Genomic DNA, 19,632 nt, shown 5'->3' with positions numbered 1-19,632 from the left:
TTGTTCTTTGTCTGAATCTGTCTTGGAATCTGTGAAGATGAAAACAATATTCACAGACATCTCTGTGATTGGGTATAAAATTTCCTATGACCCCCTAGTCTGTTGACAAGATAAATGAAGAAGATGTTGTAGGGATTGACAGGTCAGTGATGGAAACAGTTTACAGTTGCATGTGATTTGTTTGAAAGTCAAAGGGGCTGGCTCTGTAAACCAGCTATTCTCAACTGGGGCCCTATGGCTGTCCTGGGGGTCAGAGCACATTAAGTAAAAGCCTTGCTTTCCTTACACCTCTCATAACATAAATTTATATTTTAAATGTTTTTTATGTCGTCGGTAGGGAGAGAAATATGGAAGAAACCAAATCTTGACTGCTGCCCATAGACTTTAACCTGAATCCTCAGGGGCCATAGTCAAAAAAAGGCTGAGAATGGCTGCTTTGGACTACCTCCAGATCAATATTCATGTTCTTGGGCAATACACAATAGTGCTGGAGAAACTCAGCAGATAGCCATATAACAATTACAGAATGGAAACAGGCCATCTCGGCCCCTCTAGCCCGCACTGATTTAAGTGAACTCCACTCTCTAGGAAGAAAATGGTAACCAGTGTATCAGGCCTGTCAAGTTGTGAGCAACATGCAGGCAGGTGGCTGAATAAAAAGGTGGTGGAAGAAGAGAGGAGGAAGGGGCAGGGGGAGGACTACATGCAGCAGCCTGTCATGGGGATACAGAGGTGTGAGAGAGTAGAAGAAAACAAAGTCTAAGGTGATGAGGGAGAGGGGGTAGCTCTCTGAAAAGAGAGGGAGGGTAAGGGTTTAGGGAGCTGGAGGATAGGAGACCAAGGGATGGGAAGGAGTTTGATGGAAACTAGAGGTCGATGTTTATGGCATCTCGTTGGAGATGGAATATTAGGCATTGTTCCTCCAATTTACAGGTAGCCTCGGTTTGGCAGAGCACAAGGCCATGGATAGAGATGTTTGTGTGGGATTAAAATGGTTTGTATTCTTAGGTTACTCTTAAGTTATATGACATTATATTCAGAATGTAGTCACGTAGGCTAATAGGCCACCAATCAGTCCATAAATGGCAGCAAGATGATTTGTTGAATGAATATGTTTTATCAAGAAAATTCAATCTTCTCAGCCCAACTACAAAAGAAAGGGGCTGGCAGCCTTTCAATAAATCCCAGGTCCTGACTAAGTGTGTCCATGCTTGCAAAGTTGTGAAGAAATTGCCTGGGCCTTCGCTGAGATATTTTGTCATTAGTGAAAAGTGAGGTACCGTAAGACTGATGAATGACTGTACTCTATTTATGCCATGTAAATTAGTATCATTTTTTCTTTGTTTTTCATGCTCTTTTGATGCAGACAGAAGCCATTTGCCCCATTGGGTCTATGCTAGCTCCCAGAGGGTACCTATGTGTTGTATTCTCCCACTTTGCTGTAAACCCTACTTAGACATACAGGTAACAAGCCCTTTTGGCCCAGGAGCTGTGCTGCCCAATTACACTTGATTGACCTAAACCCCTGGTACATTTTGAATGGTGGGAGGAAACTGGAGCCCCTGGACAAAACCCATGCACACAAAGGAAGAATGAATGTGCTAACGTCTTGCAGTGAAGGATTTGAACCCCACTCCTGATAGTTGGTGGTGAAACAGTGTTGCGCTAACTGTGACGCCAAAATTCTCTCACATGCTAATCGACTTCCCTGGTTCTCATCTTCTGCTCCTACATGAGGGGCCATTTGCAGTGGCATACCAGCACATTTTTGGAATGTAAAGGAAATGAGAAACTAGCAAAATATTCAGGCATGGGAGCAATGTACCAACTCTACACAGCACACAAGATCCAGGTCGAACCTGGATCACTCGAGCTGTGTAGCAGCATTACTGCTTGGTAGGCACACTTCTGCCATGATCTCTCATGTATGTTCAGGAATGGTCAAGTGATAACTTGCAGACCTTTGTCTTTTGCAACATGCAGATATACCAGTGCTCTTTGTCAGCCATAACTGTTTATGTAACTATCTGTTGTTGTAATGTTTAAAGCACTTTGAGACATTTTAGCGTACCATCTGTTCTATTAATGGTAGCATTACCTTCATTTGTTTGAAGAAATAATGCCAACAAAACAAGTTTGTTGTTAAGGAGTTGATATTGCTGCCAATGCCAACATTTCTTATCTATTCTAAATTCCCCTAAAGTAAGTCTCAACTCAAGAATCAGGCACATCAGTCATTAATGATTCTGGAGCCACATTAGCCCAGCTGAGTAAGGTCAGCACATTTGCTTTTGTGGAGATGCCTAATGAAACAGATGGGGTTTCACAGTTAGTTTCATCACAGTAGTTACTAAGCCTTTTTTTGTTAACTGAAAGATTTTATTTGATTATTGAATTCAAATTCCCAAGGTAGCTTTTAGGGTCCTATACTCTGGCTGCTTGTTGGGTTAAAAATTCTTGAATTGCCCTTTTTGAAGTTGTATAATTTCTCTTGCAATCCTGCTCAATATGACATTAAACCTGAGCCTCATTATCTGCCTGTTGTTTTCTTCCAGTTGCTGAGAAAGCCAGAAATGAATTCTCCGAAGCAGAGAAATCGTTGAAAGAGGTGGAGACTTCTATTGGGTAAAATGAATCTCAAATGTAAACATTTCAGCTGTTTGATATTTAAGATATTTATTTTTCGGCCCCACAAGAAAGCTGAGGAAATCAACGATGGCTGTAACTACATCTGTGGCCCCAGACCCTGAAGTTGTTTTCCATTAAAGTTGAGAAAGAGCAAGAGTAAGGCTGAATATTTTGAGAGCAGAAAGAAGCAACGAAGGAAAAGATTCACTGCTCAAAAAGCTGATGCATGGCACATAGTCTTTACTGTGCAGCCATCTGTCCCCTTGCACGTGCTTCATTAACATGGGAGGTAATTTTCCACTGTGCTCTGTCTTCCCTTGTTCTGACCCACAGTGGGAAAGCCCACGAGTAATTAATGCCCGGTTTATTAACTCTAAATTGCAGCATGTTGAAATGTGAACTCATTGGATCATTTACCTCAGCAGACAGGCTCATTTCCTTGCTGACCATTCGATTGAGGTCCACTATTTTCCAATTCTAGTGAATTTTCAATTCTAGACTATTTTCCCTACCAAAAAAAAAGTTTTGGTGATGGAGGCAGAACGACCTTCTAACAAGCAAACTCTACAAGAGTCTTCTCTACATCGGAGAGTCTTGGCGCAGATTGGGAGATCGCTTCCGCACCATTGGCAGGGACGTCCCAGTAGTCAACCATTTCAGTTCTGTGTCACACTCCCACACTCGCATGTCTGTCCTTGTATACTATCCCATCAAGACCACCTGAAAATTGGAGGAACAACACCTAATTTTTCTGTCTGGGCACTCTCAAGCCAGATGGCATCAACATCAACTTTTCTAGTTTCTGCTGACGTGCTCTCATATTCCCCCTCTCCTTTACAGTTCTCCTCCCACCTTTCACCCAGCCGTTTCTCCTCCCCTTGATTGCTGCTGTCCCCTCCCTCCCTTCTCCACCTATCGCCTCCTGCCTTTGCGACCACACCTCCCTTCCCACTACTTTTTTGTTCGGACGCCTACTGACATTTTTCTGTACCTTGGTGAAGGGCTCAAAATATTGGTTATGTATTTTGACCATTGCTATATAAAGACACTGTTTGACCAGCTGAGTTTCTCTAGGATTGTGTTTTTATTGCAAGATCAATGCAGTTTTTGATACGGCACTAATTTTTGCAATTGCATAGATGAAAGTGCTACCACCATCTTGCCAGGGACTCTGTATTGAGATAGTGGAGACCCATAACATTGACTGTTTCTACCCATTGATATTGCCCGACTTACTGCTTTTCTCCAGCAGTTCAAGGTCAAAACCATGAATAAAGTGAATATCTAAACATTGGCTTGGACTTGTTGAAGAACTCATGGCAGGAGGAGGAGCTGGACATTAGACTAAAGTGATGCAAAGACTGGGAGAGAGTTGGGCCCCACATTGGAGAGGCTGGTGGTGAATTGGTATGGGTAATGAGTATTTGTTGGGCTTTGAGTAACTGTAGGCTTTGCTCAGAAGTAATTGGAGCCTTCAAAGGGCCCAAAACCCTGAAATCAGTAACCTGAATGGTCAGGTTTAGTGAGTGATTGCTCAGCTGCCAAATGGCGGTAACATTATTACAGTGCCAGAGACTTGGTTCCAATCCTGATTTCTCTCACATTACAAAGATGTGCGGGGGTTAGCTTAATTGGTCACATGGGTCTATTTGGGCAGCATGGGCTCGTGGTCCAGAAGGGCCTGTTCCTGTGCTGTATCTCTAAATTAAAATTAAATTATGTGGTCTCAAGCACTGCTCAAATTGCTGCTTCCTAAATCTTCCCTGCCACCAATTTGCCTGTCAGGACTTGCTCCTAACTTCCATGTGCTCCACCGCACTCTGCTGCAAGCCCTACTCTTGCACATGAGTAGTGGGTTGGTGAAGGGGGAAGAGGAGCTCCATCATTGAAAATGTATGGCACGGGCAGAGAGGGACTAGGTTGTAGTGCCTCCTCATTGGCTGCCTGCTGCACCAGGGCAGCAGAGTGCTGCAGTTTTCCGGCGGAGCTGGCCATGTTTACTAAGGTGCCCAACTTTCATTTTACAAAGATCACCCTTGTCGTTGGTCTCTGAAATCCTGCTGGCAAAACTCTGTCACAGATGAAGGTATTGTGCCTCAAATTAAGGTGCAGGGATCTTCTCTGTTTGTGGAATATTAATTGAGGAAGCAGGATCCCTTTGATTCGATCATGGAGCAGTTTTTTCAAAAGGTGACACCCACAAAGCCATGCATCATGGATGCCTGCAGCCTTGCCACAGTCATGAGAACTTTTCATCTTCTCGTTTTATTGCCAAACAATGCCAATTGGAAAATCCAATTGTGGGGAAGGTAAGAAATGGTCGGCACTTCAGTCTGTAATTGGCTTCGATGACGACATGAACTCCTCCTGTGATCACCTCAATGATTTTCATTCTTTTACAGACCTGACATGGGTAAAGCTGGAGAGTTTTCTCACAAAAACTTAGCTCAGATAATTCATTTACTCCCTTGCTTCTGCTCTAACTTAGATTTCATCTCCAGTCCCTGGGGTGCGATGAACTCGCATATTATTTTGACTTGGAGAGTACTGTCAGCTGAGCTCATATAAAGAGGTGGGCATGTAATATGACAGCTTAAGGCTTTCATAGATGATTTAATATATTGCCATAAATTGGACAATACGTAATTTTGTTTTTCAAATTCAAGTTCAACTTTAAAATAAATTTCTTTCTCTGCTGATGGAATCTGAGGTATAGCTGTGCACATGTGTCATGATATCTGCACCATTCTTCATGCTCCAGATTAGATTGTAAGTGTTGACGAGCAGTTTCGTTACATGATGCTTCACAGCCTGGAGCTATCCTGTCCTCATGGTTACTGAATAGAAACAGGCAAGAGGACTGCTGAAGTTTCTTGGACAGTAGCAATGCCAGGGGACTGGTGTCCTTGAACCAACTGAATTGAATCACTGTAAACTATCCCAATCCAGATAGACAATTAAAATAATCCAAACTCGATTACCTTAAAGTACAGCAAGGAAATGCATTCTATAAAGAGTATTTTACACTATTCTTCCCCCACTCCAGATAATACAATGTCTGGCAGATTATGCTACTTTAGATGATGAATTGATGTTTTTCTGCAACATAAAGCAAGAACTGTACCCAAAGCAGCTCCAACACCTCAATAAAAAGCATTCTAAAGGGGATATGAGCTGAAGTTTGAATTACCTTGATAGGAATTGTATTAGGAGTAAAACCTGAAAGTCTGCAGGTACTGTGGTTGAAGTAAAAGAAAAACACTGGAGAAACTCAGCAGGTCAAACAGCGTACTTGATATAGCAAAGATAAAAATACATAACTGACGTTTCAGACTTGAAACCCTCATCAAGGTATGAACAAAATGTAGGAACCGTTTTAACTCTGTGAGTTGCAAAGTTATACCAGCACTGGATTGCGAAGAATCTAATTGGGTTTTGCTGGTTTTATTTGAAAGGCATGTTTCTAAATTTCCTGGCATTGCCGCTTGATTTTCGGTTTTGGTCAGAAACAGGAGTTTGAAATGCTTTGAATTACAATTTCAAACACGGAAAATCTATCTGGGAAAATTTACCATTTCATTGCCATTGGTTTGCAGGAGCCTTGAGAAGGAGCTCATGGTTGACTTTGGACTTGATGGAGAATTTGCGTACTTGTTCAATCAATGTTATGAAATGACAACAAATGAGTAAGTCATGTACCCCACTCCTTTATTATTTTTGGTTTTGATGTCATAGAACACAACAGTACAGGAAACAGGCCATTTGGCCCTTCTAGTCTGCTGAAACATACCGCTACTCCCACTGACCTGCACCCATTCACAGCCCTCCAGACCTCTCCCATCCATGATCTATCCAATTTATTCTTAAGGGTGAGCCTGCATTTACCACATCAGCAGCTCGTTCCACACTCCTGTCACTCTGAGTGAAGAAGTTCCCCCTAAACCTTCCACCCTAAAGTCATCTCTTGTGTTTATCTCTCTTAATCTAAGTGGAAAGAGCCTACTTGCATTTACTCTGTCTACACCTCTCATAATTTTGTAAACCTCTATCAAATCTCCCCTCATTTTTGTATGGAATAAAGTCTTATCCCGTTCAATCTTTCGATGTAACTCAACTACTGAAGACCCAAGTAAATCTTCTCTGTGCTCCTATTATTCCTGTCATTAGGCGACCAGAACTGCACATAATCCTCCAAATTTAGCCTCACCAACCTCACCGTAATGATCTAAGTTGTGCAGGTGGTTTTCTTGTTGAATAAGACGGGTACAGCATGATTGAGATTTCATATCAGAGAAACTTAAATGGACACAATATGGGACCTTCCATGTAGCCAAAAGTTTCAATTGACCAATGTTAGTTAAGTCAAGTTTATGGTCATCTAATTGTACAAGTACAACCCTACGAAACAGCGTTCTCTGGTCTTCAGTGCAAAGCACACAGGCACACAACTTGAAATAACACAAAGAATACACTTGCAGAATAAGTATTCGTATATACAAATAAATATTGTTTCATAAATTTCAGGGCCTTGGATGGTTAGTGTGAGCAGCTCTTTTGGTCGTTCAGCATTCTCACTGCCCATGGAAGAAGCTGTTCCTCAGCCTGGTGGTGCTGGCTCTGTTCCTCCTGCATCTTATTCCTGACCAGAGTAGCTGAAAGATGCTGTGTGTAGGGTGAAAGGGGTCCTCAGCGATTTTTCACATTCTCTTCTGACAACAATCCCAGTAGATCACATTGATAGGGATCAGAGGGAGAACCCAGGGATCCTCTCTGCCACTCTTATGGTCCTGTGGATTGACTTGCAATCTATTTTTCTGCGGCAGTTCTCATCTTGGGTTTGGGAACTCCACACGTTCCTGGACTGCGTGCAGAGGGTGATTGGACCACCGTCTTTCATTGTCCAAAGTTTCATCTCTCCACCCATTTCCTGTCAACAGGTTCCCCTTGATTGGTGCTAATTATTTTGGCACAGTAGCAATCCTCGAAGTCCAGAGATTCCAGAAATGATTGGCATTTAACCAAATTTCGAAAGCATTATTTAAAATAACTAAAAAGATAGAAAAGAAGACCTTTTATGATTGACGGAAAAGTCTCAAAACTGAGCACTTAAAATTTGCCAACGTTCTGCAATGCCAATTCTGTTACAAAAGCAGCGCACATCATCATAACTACTTGGCTCATTCATTTGTGGGATATCTCATTCTTGCACTATGTACACCATGAAATGGGCAGAAAAGGACCGAACTTGAAAAGAGGAATTTCCAGATTCAAGGAGCGTTTCCTTCCTGCTGCCTTTAGATTCTTAAATGAACCTCTTATTGGTGAAAGATGATGTCCTTGCATTGTTTTATGTGTATTTTTTGCTCTACTCTGCACTTTTTCTTTGTAATACTACACCCTACACTCTTTGACTCACTGTAACATTACACCCTGTACTTTATTATTGCACTGCCTATGTACTTAATTAAGAGTTGACTTCGCCTGAATAGCACAGAAAACAAAGCTTTTCGCTATTGTGGTGCAAATGACCAAAATTCAATGAACTTGATGCAGCATTGCTGTTCTCGCGAGCCTTCCTGCTTGCGGACTTTGTGTGCAGTCTGAAAGCAGCATCTCTCCATCGCAATGCTATTTGATGGATGAGAAACCTTGATGTTTTATAAAATTGTTTTTATCTTTCTTGCTATGAGAAGAAAATATTCTCCCAAACTATTGTGCTGTGAAATATTTCCAGGGACAGGGAGAGTGGTAATCAGGATAGTGGCCCATTGTGTCGTGCTACATCTAAGTAACTCACAACCTCTCAAGGTGAAGGGATGAATAGACTACGATCCACATTTTTGTGCATATTCACCAGAGTGTCATCTCTAATTCTGATTTAATTTCCTTGTACCTTGTTACTCGTGAACCTTAATATTTAAGAATTGTTCACTTACCTGTCACTTAGGTGGCACAATTAGCACCCAGGTTCGAATCCCGTGCTGTCTGTAAGGAGTTTGTATGTTCTGCTTGGGTTTCCTCCAGGTGCTCTGGTTTCCTCCCACCCTTCAAAAAGTATGGGGGTTGTAGGTCAATTGGATGTAATTGGGCAGCACAGGGTCGTGGGCCGGAGGGGTCTGTAACTGTGCTGTATGAATGTTTGTTTTTTTTAAATTTAAAAACTAGATTTAAAATTTACAAACCTTCGGATCTATCAAATTCCAACATGGAAAACAAACCATCAAACACAAGAGGTTGCCTGTTATTAAAAACAACCAAAAGAAATATGCGGTGTTCAGAATTGGGTGGTGAACTGTGTTTCATTTCTTGCAGGTACGTCTACAAGCTCTGTCCATTCCACAAAGTGGCACAAAAGCCAAAGCATGGTGGTTCAGAAACCAGTCTCGGGTAAGGTATTTTTAATGTTGTTCCAGAGTTTATTATTACTTTATCGAGTGTCACCTTTGATTGGTACCCAGAACAGTTACTGTTGGGATTACTTTGCACTCAGCAGAGATTTAGAAGTGGTTCGGAAAGCCAGGAACAGTACATTGCTAGGCTAGCATTTTGCAATCCACTGTGACGTAAATGCAGTCGGAAGACCTAAAATTGTTTATTTATCTGTTCAGAGGAATGTGTCCGATTCCTTTATGATTTTTTCCATCCCACTTGATAGTATGATAACTTTTTAAACCTAAAATATAGACGTGGAATCGCTGTTGTATGTTTACTTGCATGAAGTGAAATATTTCTGTAAAGTGTGCTGCTTCAAGTAAAGCAAAAATAAAATGCCTCCAAATGTGGGAAATGTAAGCTGGCCTAAACTCTCAACTGGCCAGGCAGCATTTCTGAAGGGAGAGGCAGATTGATGCTTTTCAATTAAAGCAAGGCACTCTGTCAGATGAAGGATGAGATGGGGAGCAGACCAAAAGGGTTAGGGTGATGATGTAGGACATACAAGCGATGTGCATGGCCTGCAAGTCCAAAGGGTGAGCAGTGCTGGTGATGACGAAGAAGATGGTGCCCCAGAAGTGTGGGAGAAGAAAGTGAGATCGCTCTTGCGTTTGGATCATCCTGCTTGCTATGCCACTTAGTAGTGGTCTAATGCTCTGCAGCCTTGCAGAGCCTAAGGGGCCAAATCTAGTACCAGGCAAGCTGATTCATTACAATGATTAGTGCTCTAAATTTGTGCTAATTTTGCCTGGCATTTGGTTCATCATCACTTGGATCCCTTGTTGCACACAGCATGCCATTCTGCCAAGGATTTGGGGAAAAAAAGCATGGTGCACCCAATTTATATGGTATATTCAGATTCAAGATTCAATTTATTGTCATGTAATAAAGACAGTGCAAAATTACATGAAATTTGTGTTCATCTGGATTCACACTCGGCAGAAATTGCCTAAAGTGCCTCTTACAGTCAGAGAAAGAGAAGCAAAAGAGTTTAAAAGATGAGGGTAAAAATGAAATAAAAACAAAATTCTGGAAATACTCAGCAGATCAGACAACATCTGTGGACAAACAGTCTGCATTTCTGTTAGGGACCAAATGTTAGACTTGCTGACTGCCTCCACTAATTTTTCTGATTTCCAGCATTCTCAGTGTTTGTATGAAAAGGATATTCCTATATTTAACCTTATTTTTATACTTATCTTTATTTTCTTAAGTAATACCTTAAACAAAAGAAGCAGAATTGTTGGCTGGCACAGTCGATGCTCAGTGGCAAAACTAACTTGCTACCATCGCTGAAATTGAGTGTGAAAAAGGCTGACAGTCAGCAACTGGTAAAGCTGGTTTAATCGAGCTATTTAGCTTACAGCCCATTAGCTTTTCACAAGAGCAAATTCACTGTTCATCTACAGGTCTAGACCTTGTCTTTATATTTAGTCATCATTATTGAAGTACCTCAGAACTGGGAAGTGCCCTGATGTAAAGTACAGAAAAACCCCTGGTATCTGGCATCATTGGATCCTGGTAGATGCCGGTTAAGTGTATTTTGCAGTTGCTTAAGACTTATAATGCCTAACCTGTATTATGAATAAACTGCTTTAACGACAAAAATACTACACTGTACTTACACTAAACAAGCTTCACTTGCATAAAGCATTTTATTTTAAGCCACATTCTTAGAAAAGATTTAACCGTCGCTGCATCTGCAGGTTCCTTCCCCTCTACGGAGCTGCCCAAAAGATGAACAATAACATTGTAGGTAATTCCACCACCCCCCCCACCACCCCAGTTTATAGATAAAACCTCTGACCTGGCTGACTTTTACTAAGCAGGGATAAGGAGACACTGAGAGTCACGTCACAGGTGAGCGGCATCAACCAGCTCTTCATCCTGTTTCACACAACTTTATTCAAACAGCTGCTACGAGCAAAGCCCGACCAAGGTGCTCCACTGGCAGAATATTTGCTTCCATCTTCACCAAAAGTTAATGTGGTACTTTAGAGAACATGTACTTTTATAATTTTAAATTTCCTCTTTTTAAAAAACCTATTGCTTTGTATATTTTAATTTTTATAATTTATTTTCCATGATTTTTTTTTTTGCTGGTTGCTTGAGTTCCAGATGCCAGGGATTTTATTGTATTCATTTGCTTCCAGAAGCCTTGAAATTCCCAGCACAGGAGGAATCAATTCAGACTATGAACATGCTGGCACTGAATGGATTTTGGATTAATCCCACTTCGGCTCTTGGTCATAGTCCTGTACCCCAGAATGAGAATTTATTGTCAGGAACATGTCACAAAATTTATTGTTTTGCAGCAGCATCTCTAGGGAAATATTGTCATAAATTACATTTCAAAATAAATAAATGGGGCCAAGAAAATAGGAGAAAGTGAGGCAGTGTCTGTGGTTCATTGTCCATTCAGAAATCTGATGGCAGAGGGGAAGAAGCTGTCCTTGTGCCCCTGGGTGCTCATCTTCAGGTTCCTGTACCTTTTTCCCCAATGGTGGCAGAGTGAAGAGGGCAAGGCCTGGGTGGTGGGGAGTCCTTGAGGACAGAAGCTGCTTTCTTAAAATACCCCTTGTAGATGTCCTTGATGGAGTGAAGCCTGGTGCCTGTGATGTTGCTGGCCGAGTTAGCAACTGTCTGGAGTTTTTTTTCCTGTCCTGTGCATTGGCATCGCCATACCAGGCAGTGATGTAGACTGAATGCCCTCCACGGTACCCCTGAAGAGAGATCGGTGACATACAGAATCTCCTCAAACTCCTCACAAAGTTTAGCCACTGGCCAGCCCTCAGGATGGATCCTCAGATGTTGACACCCAAGAATTTGAAGTTCTTAATCCTTTCGACTACTGAGCCCTTGATGCGAAATGGCTTGTTTTCTTGATTTCTTCCTGAAGTCCACGATCAGCCTCAGTGATGTTTTTTTTCTGCAATGAGCGTTTTTGCTGTTTTATTCATCAAGGTGGTGACTGACATAGCCCCATCATTTGTTGAGTGAAATAGTACATTTTTATCCAACTCCTTCTGCCCATTAACTCAAATCTCTGCTTCCTTTCAGATGGGGAATGTGCAATTTTCTCTTGTTTCTTACTTCCCTTTGTTGGGTGATCTGGGAGTGGGGGTGGGGGGGCTCTTATTTGCAATTAGCACTTGAACCTCTTTTGCACAAATTTCAATTATTAAGGTTAGCAGAGATAGGACTTTTCTTTTTGGAGCAAAGAAGGATGAGAGGTGACTTAATGGAGATCTACAAGATTGAGAGGCATAGATAGTGTGGACAGCCAGTGCCAACCAAGGGCAGGAATAGCAAACACCAGACGACATCTGTACAAAGTGAAGGGAGGGAAGTTTATGGGAGACATCAGGTAGTTTTTTTTTACACAGTTTGGGTGCCTGGAATGCATTGCTGGGATGGTGGTGGAGGCTGGTACAACAGTGGCATTTAAGAGATGCAAACTGGCACATGGATGAAAGAGGAGGGTTATGAGGTCAAGAAGGTTTAGTTTTTGGTAGGTATAAATGGGTTGGAAAAACGTAGTGGATTGCAGGGCCTGTACTATGCTGTAATGTACAATGTTCCATATTCATATAGGGTCAAAGGTTCTAACTTAGATTTTTAGATACTGAGAGGAATGACAGTTTTACAATTCGATTAAAGATTTATTAATGGAAGCATTTCAAAATCAAAGCTATTAAAGGTCATGCCTTGGAAAATGAACCTTATTATTCTATTTATTTTTGTTTTCCTAAGTGATACCTTGAACAAAAATGATCAGAATGACCAAATGTAGTTGAACGAGGTTGGCATTTGTTTATATATAACAGCAAATATTATACTGTGTGTGATAGGGTGTGGAGCTGGGGTGCGTATGATTGAAATACTGTTTGGTCTGGTTGTATATGTACAGTCAAATGATGATGAACTTTTTTCAAGTTGGGGAACAGTTTCAAATAAGTTTAAGTTCCAGAGAAGGGGGTGTGGGGAGTGGAGAGATGGGTTGAGGTTGGGGAAGGCAGAGGATGGACAGCAACTGAAAATATCAGTTCTAGGCTGCTGCACTGTGTACGAGATCTCCAGATGGAATTCTCGCAAAAGAAAATTATCGTTGCATCCTGATGTATGTGGCAATAACCTTGTCAAATGGAGGCAGGATTGATAAATGTGCATATCTATCCGATTGATTGGAGGTCAGTTGCGGTGTGATACCCATGCACCAATGCCAGTCTAGCTCTGCACCAATCATGCGTGTAATGTGTTTGTTTCTCACAGCATATGGGGTTCATGGGCTGGACCAGAGGACAATAAATTCAGCATCATGAAGTACGAACACGGTACAGGCTGTTGGCAGGGGCCAAACAGATCCACCATGGTAAGTGGATTCGGGTAGGTTTGAACAGCATTCGGAATAGTTCACTGGGACATGCAAGAAGAAACGGTGTGGCTGGATTTTGAGGCAGTAATTTTGTTACGGTGGTCGGATGCGCAGGCAACTCGGTTTATTGCACTTACCTCTGAGGCAGTTCCACAAGTCCAGCTCTGATGGCAGAGTTGGCTCACACAAAGCCAGTTGATGTCTTGGAACTATGTAGAAGAATTTCTTTACAATTTTCTCTTTTTGGAGCAAGGCATAAAATGTGTCCTGTTTTTCCATCTGTAAAAATGGATGGACTGGAACATTTTTCCATAGCTGGTACAAGGAATAGTTGGGCCTAATAGCATAGATATATTTCAAGAAAAGCAAGAATAAAATTGGATTTGTACTTCATACAAATGGATTGTATGAGAGGCTGGTGCATTAATACTGGCCTGCTTTGGTTATACAAGCTCACTGTCAGCGAATAACAGAAGTGTTCTGTCAATGCTTGACTGGTTTAGCAGCCTCAATTGTATGCTCCATCTTCACTGAGCAATTAAAGTTTGTGCCTGACGTTTTTGCCCGCAGTGGAGTTGTTGGGTTGTCAGTGAACCCAAGAGCCTCTGAGAGGGAGGAAACAATAGAAGTGAAAAGTGAAGGAGGCTTGTTAAAATGTTAGCAGGTTAGGGCAATGCTGGAGAGACTTGGTGAGTCAGGCAGGATCCATGAATGGAAACGTTCCAGGTTGGGACCCACTATCAGCACTGAAAAGACATCAACTGTGTCAAGGGGTGGAAGAAGCTAGCAGGGGCTGAGAGATGACAGGCATTGGACAGAATGAGGTGGGAACCATAGGGAGAGAAAAGTAAGAATGGGTGTAGCTAAAGGAACAATGGAGTCAGGTGGAAGTAGGGGGTCTCCTCAAATTAGATACACTGATTCTTGACGAGGAATAGATGTTGTTTCTCAAGTTGATGTTTGTCTTTGTCCTGGCAATGGATGAGCCAAGGATAGATATGGCAGTGTGGGAATAGTAAAGGGATTGTCCTAGATTTTCCCACCATGGGAAACAACCTTTCTATATCTGCTCTGTCCATGCCTTTCAACATTCAATAGGTTTCAATAAGATTCCCCATCATTCTCCTAAATTCCATCGAGCATAAGGCAAAGAGCTGCCAAGCTTTCCTCACGTAACCCTTTCATTCCCGGAATCATCCTTGTGAACTTCCCCTGAACCCTCTACAATGTCAGCATATCCTTTTTTAATGAGGAACCCAAAACTGCTCACAATATTTCAAGTGAGATTTCACCAGTGCGTTGTTCACTACCAATAGGTTAAGCTGTCCTGTGGTAAAGAGACGGTTGTTTTATCAACATCGGAGCCCAGCCGTTGTGAATACCTGATGGAATTTTCAACACCAGCCTTCTGCCAGGACGAAGCTGAGGAAGGTGGCTCAGAGCATGACGAACTTTGAGCTGTGGACAGTGGATGGAACAGGTAAGAAAGGCAGAGGGCAGTGCTTGGGCCACATGTTTCCTTCCCAAGGACTTCCATTTCACTCACCACTCAGATGGGTTTTTGAAAGGCATTCAGTGGCAAGGTGAATAGCTGTTACTGCCTCAGACGATGGAGGCCGAGGGAATATTGCAGACGTAGGAGGGAACTAGGGAGTAAAGGGTTTAATTTTAAAAAGCACACTGTTGCCTTCTTGCCTCGCAATTAGCATGCATGATGTCCCTCCTCAATGTTATGGCAGAAATACCTCATGGGTGTCGGGGACCTCAGCCAAAGTTCATTAACTGTGTTTTGGATCAGTTTCTGTAAATTCAAGTTTCTTTTATTGCCATGTAATAAAACGGATAAATGTAATATCACTTGAAAATGACTGTAATCTGCTGTAAGGCAGACAAAGATTCGCCATCAGCAGAAATTTGCCATCGCTCCTTACAGTCAGAGAAAGAAGCAAAAGAGAGTGTCCCAGAGTCGCTGAGTGTCCGTGGATTCGGCTCCAGCGCTCCCACAGCCGTACAGACTTCAGTCCATACTATCAGCAACTTGAGCTCCAGATCCAAACCTCCAACGTGATCAGGAAGCCTTCAGCACTCTCACCATCCTCTCGCACCCCAGAGCCAATACCTGGTGCCCCTTCAGCAAGTTTCCAGCAGTTCACAGCTTAGTGTGAGTCCGTTGACTGCTGTTTCCAGCAGTCCGCAGCCTGTGTGGGTTCATTTCCTCGAGTCACCAACAGCCTGCTTCCTATGTGTTCTTCAGTCTTAGAGCCCCTCACTTGTCTGTCGCCGTCCCTTGGGTCATCTGCACTACTATTCTTAGTCATACTGGGTTGGGGTGGGTGGTGGTCTCCACCTTTTTCTGGTGCCCTGCTCCAGTCCTCTGCTTCTCCATAGTCTGCAACCCCTCAAGGCTGCTGCTGAACACAAGCACTGCAGTCTTGGGCCCAGAACCTGCAGTCGCACAATTTTAAAATAAACCACCATCGGCTTCTTTAACAGGCCATTTATAGCTTGTTCTGAGCTGACAGTAGTCTGACTGGGCGAGTGCTGCATCTCCGCTCCCTAGCCTCAGCGGGTCTCCACAAGCGGCAGTGCTTCTGCTCCTGTTTTTATTTGTAAATTCATTGGCTGTGGAGCCACAGTGGCTGCAAAGACTGCCTCTCGGGGTTGGAGAGTTGCAAATAAGGAGTTAGTATCAGGGTAAAAGGATCAGCCAGTGGCAGGCAAGATGAAAGAAGCGTTCTGCCGAGGATCTTGTGGCATCTGTAGCTCAGAGTTATCAGGTCATTGAATGTGTCGAGTCAAGTTTATTGTCATCTGATTGCACAAGTACAACCTGACGTAACTGCGTTCTCCTGCCCTTGGTGCAAAACCTAGACACAATCAGACATAACACACACACAGACCAACAATACACATACAGGATAAGAATTTTATCTATATATATAAATAAATAAATACTGTTTCATGAACATGAGAGTCTCGGAGGGTCAGTGTGAGCAGTTCCTTTGGTTGTTCAGCATTCTCACTGCCCGTGGGAAGAAGCCTGGTGGTGCTGGCTCTGATATTCCTGTCTCTCTTCCCTGATGGGAGCAGCTGAAAGATGCTGTGTGTGGGATGGAAGGGGTCCTCAATGATTTTGTACTTCTTCTTCAGACAACGATTTTGGTAGATCACGTTGGTGGAGGGGGGAGGGTGAGAGACTTCAGTGAATCTTCTCTGCCCACTCTTACAGTTCTGGCGTCAGTTGATTTTGTCTTTGTATATGGTGAGAAATTGGACTCGAGGCTCAGAATCAACCAGATTAATAAGCCTCATTGATTGCCACACATACCTACAACACCTAATAGCCTGAATATGCCTGAGATTGTCTGATCTCAGAAACTAAGCTGGCTCAGGACTGGTCAGTACTTGGAGTGGAGATCGCCTAGGTTTCTGTGAGGGGTGCTGAACAAAGTGGCAACTCTGCCTAGTATTACGTGACAATTTTACCTTTACCTCTGTAACATATCCAGTGCTCAGTGTTGCAGAAGGCCTGATTGGGAAGGATGTGGAGAGAACCATGGCAGGTTAAAATCAAGGAAAATCCAAATGGGTTTTAAATAGACAGAAGGAACCAGGGGAAGGATGGGGCTTTCTCGTGACGTGTGGAAGCAAATGATACCTGTCAATGTGTTTGGATGCACAAGGCAATCTGAAGACTGAGCCAGACCAGTGGGAGAAATAGAATGGTCCACGTTTCAGATCATTCCTGATGAAGGACTCAAGCCCGAAACGTTGGTTATGAAGCTTTATCTTTACTATATAAAGTACACTGCAGACTTCTGTGTTTTACTTCAGAACCCTTCAAATCCTGATGAAACTCGAACGTTCCTATGAAACCTTTCGTAAGCTGAAATGGCATAAAGTGAAGAGCCATTCACTACTATTGAAGGCTATTTTCATAAAAGTGAAAACCCATTCAAATCCCTTCGTGAAAACAAACACAGGTTACCTTTTAAAAGGGAATTCTCGTAAAGCGAGTATTGGTAAAATAGGGTATACCTGTATTCTTTCTCCCTCTGATACTGCTCTACCTACTGTGTGCCTCTGGCAGAGTCTTTTTCATGGCTCTAGCCTCTGCAGTCTTTCATGTCTCACTTGTTTTAATGACTGTGCGTGGCAGTGAGGTTTTGCCGGGCTTAGTTCTGGGGCCTTTGTGATTGGAAAGTGTGAATGAGAACTTTGGAAGTGATGTACAGGTAACTAATTGGAATAGAGAAGCTGATAGGATAAAGTCATCAATCCATTGAAATCTGGGAGGTAGGAAAGTGCCCAAAGAACATTACAACAAAGAAACAGCCCCTTTGGCCCTTCCTAGTCTGCACCAAACTTTTTGCCTAGTCCCACTGACCTCCACCCCAACCATAGCGCTCCAAACCTCTCCCATCCAGGTACCTGTCCAAATTCTTCTTAAATGTTAAAATTAAACCCACATTCACCTCTTCACATTCAGCTTGTTCCACACTCCCACCACTGTCTGTGTGAAGAGGTTCCCTCTAAACTCTTCACCTTTCACCCTTAACCCATGTCTTCTAGTTTTTAATCTCACCTACCCTCAGAGGAGAAACCCTATCTACATTTACTCTGGGCTCCTCAATTTTAAATACCTCGATCAAATCTCCCCTTATTCTACTCTGCTTCATGGAATAAAGTCTTAACCTGTTTAACCTTTACCTGTAACTCAGTTCCTGAAGCCCAGACAATATCCTAGTAAATCTTTTCTGCACTCTTTCTATCTTATTGATATCTTTCCTGCAGTTAGGTGACCAAAACTGCACACAATGCTCCAAATTTGGCCTCAATGTCTTATGCAAATTTACCATCCCAACTCCTATACTCAGTACTTGGATTTATGAAGGCCAATGTGCCAAATGCTCTCTCTGCAACCCTATCTGGGAATTATGTATCTGTATTCCCAGTATCTCTGTTCAACCGCACTCCTCAATGCCCTACCATTCATTGTGTATGTCCTACCTTGGTTTGTCCTTCCAAAATGCAACATTGAGAATCTTTTCAGTTTATGGTTATTGTCTCGAATTCTCAACTGAAATAGTGGTAAAAGTTGTGTTTAAAAAAGAAATTAAAAAAAAAAATTGTTTACAGCTGTTTGTGAGTACTTAGCCATACTTCCCGAATAGAGGTGTAAGTCTAGTTAGCTTTTTATAAATCAGCGTGGAGGTGATGGGTTGAATGGCTGTCGGGCAACTTTCTGTGCATGGAAGTGACTTGATTCAAGCAGGAGACAGTCTTGAGATAGTTCCTTAAAAAAAAAGATGATCCACGAGATCAGACGCTGTCTGTGGGAAGGTGACCTTTCATCAAACATAAACTTGATTTATGTCCCCACTAGCTGAGGCTTTCTGGCAGTTTCTGTTTTTCATTTCAAGTTTGCAGCTTCTGTGTTTTTGTTTTAATGCTTGATTCCCAGTCCTGGATGTAAATTTTGAAATCCACTGAGCCCTCCCCAGAGTGAAGGGAATCAGATTCTGTTGAAACCTGGCCCAGAGTGAAGAGAATGGAAATCCACTGAGGCCTGGCCCAAAGAGGAGGGACAAGGCATCCAATGTTGAGCAAGCAGTGAAAAGCAGGAGGCATTCTGTGGGAGAGAAAGGGTCAGTCAACATTTTGACTTGGGAAACTCTTGATAAAGTGACCCAGCCCAGAAATGTTGACTGGCCATTTTTTCCACACAGACACTGACCAACCTGCTAAGTCCCTCCAGCTTCTCGTTAGTTCAAGATTCTAGCACCTGCAGTTGTCGTTTCTAGAGTTTTGATCAGTTACGACTTGAGCAGGTTTCAACAGATCTCTGTATGAGCCATCTTGTGGTTCAGGTTTATCATCTAATTGCACAAGTACAACCTGACGAAATAGCGTTCTGTACAAAGACATGTGCAGCACGCTACATAACAACCATGCAGACAAGCGATACATAGGCAGAACGTGTACACAGTACATATTTAAAAATAAATATTGTTCAATAAATACAGTAAAATCCCTGTCATTTGGAATTCGAGCAACTGGCAGCCTCAAGCAACCAGCAAAAAAAAAATGACAAGTTAAATAGGTTAAAATTATGGAATTTTAAAATTGGAGCCCCCTCGCTCCCAGTTTGCCAATCCATCCAACAAGCAATATAAGTACATTCACTTATCCAGCAA

At 42.5% G+C, this 19,632-nt stretch overlaps 1 protein-coding gene across 2 annotated transcripts in view; it reads left to right on the top strand.

Moving 5' to 3' along the window:
- prkcsh (PRKCSH beta subunit of glucosidase II) overlaps positions 1–19,632 on the top strand; it is an 83,445-nt gene that overhangs the window by 62,291 nt on the left and 1,522 nt on the right. For both annotated transcript variants that reach the window (XM_069927196.1, XM_069927195.1), the window contains 5 exons: positions 2,556–2,625; positions 6,225–6,314; positions 8,941–9,015; positions 13,333–13,432; positions 14,752–14,915. In XM_069927196.1, the coding sequence (XP_069783297.1) occupies positions 2,556–2,625; positions 6,225–6,314; positions 8,941–9,015; positions 13,333–13,432; positions 14,752–14,892 (476 nt within the window). In that variant the 3' untranslated portion in view covers positions 14,893–14,915. The remainder of the gene's footprint in view (positions 1–2,555; positions 2,626–6,224; positions 6,315–8,940; positions 9,016–13,332; positions 13,433–14,751; positions 14,916–19,632) is intronic.

This window comes from Narcine bancroftii, chromosome 3, assembly GCF_036971445.1.
Source record: "Narcine bancroftii isolate sNarBan1 chromosome 3, sNarBan1.hap1, whole genome shotgun sequence".
NCBI classification, from domain to species: Eukaryota; Metazoa; Chordata; class Chondrichthyes; order Torpediniformes; family Narcinidae; genus Narcine; species Narcine bancroftii.
Note: the sequence above shows the minus strand (reverse complement) of the source record. Positions and strands in the feature narration are given on the sequence as shown.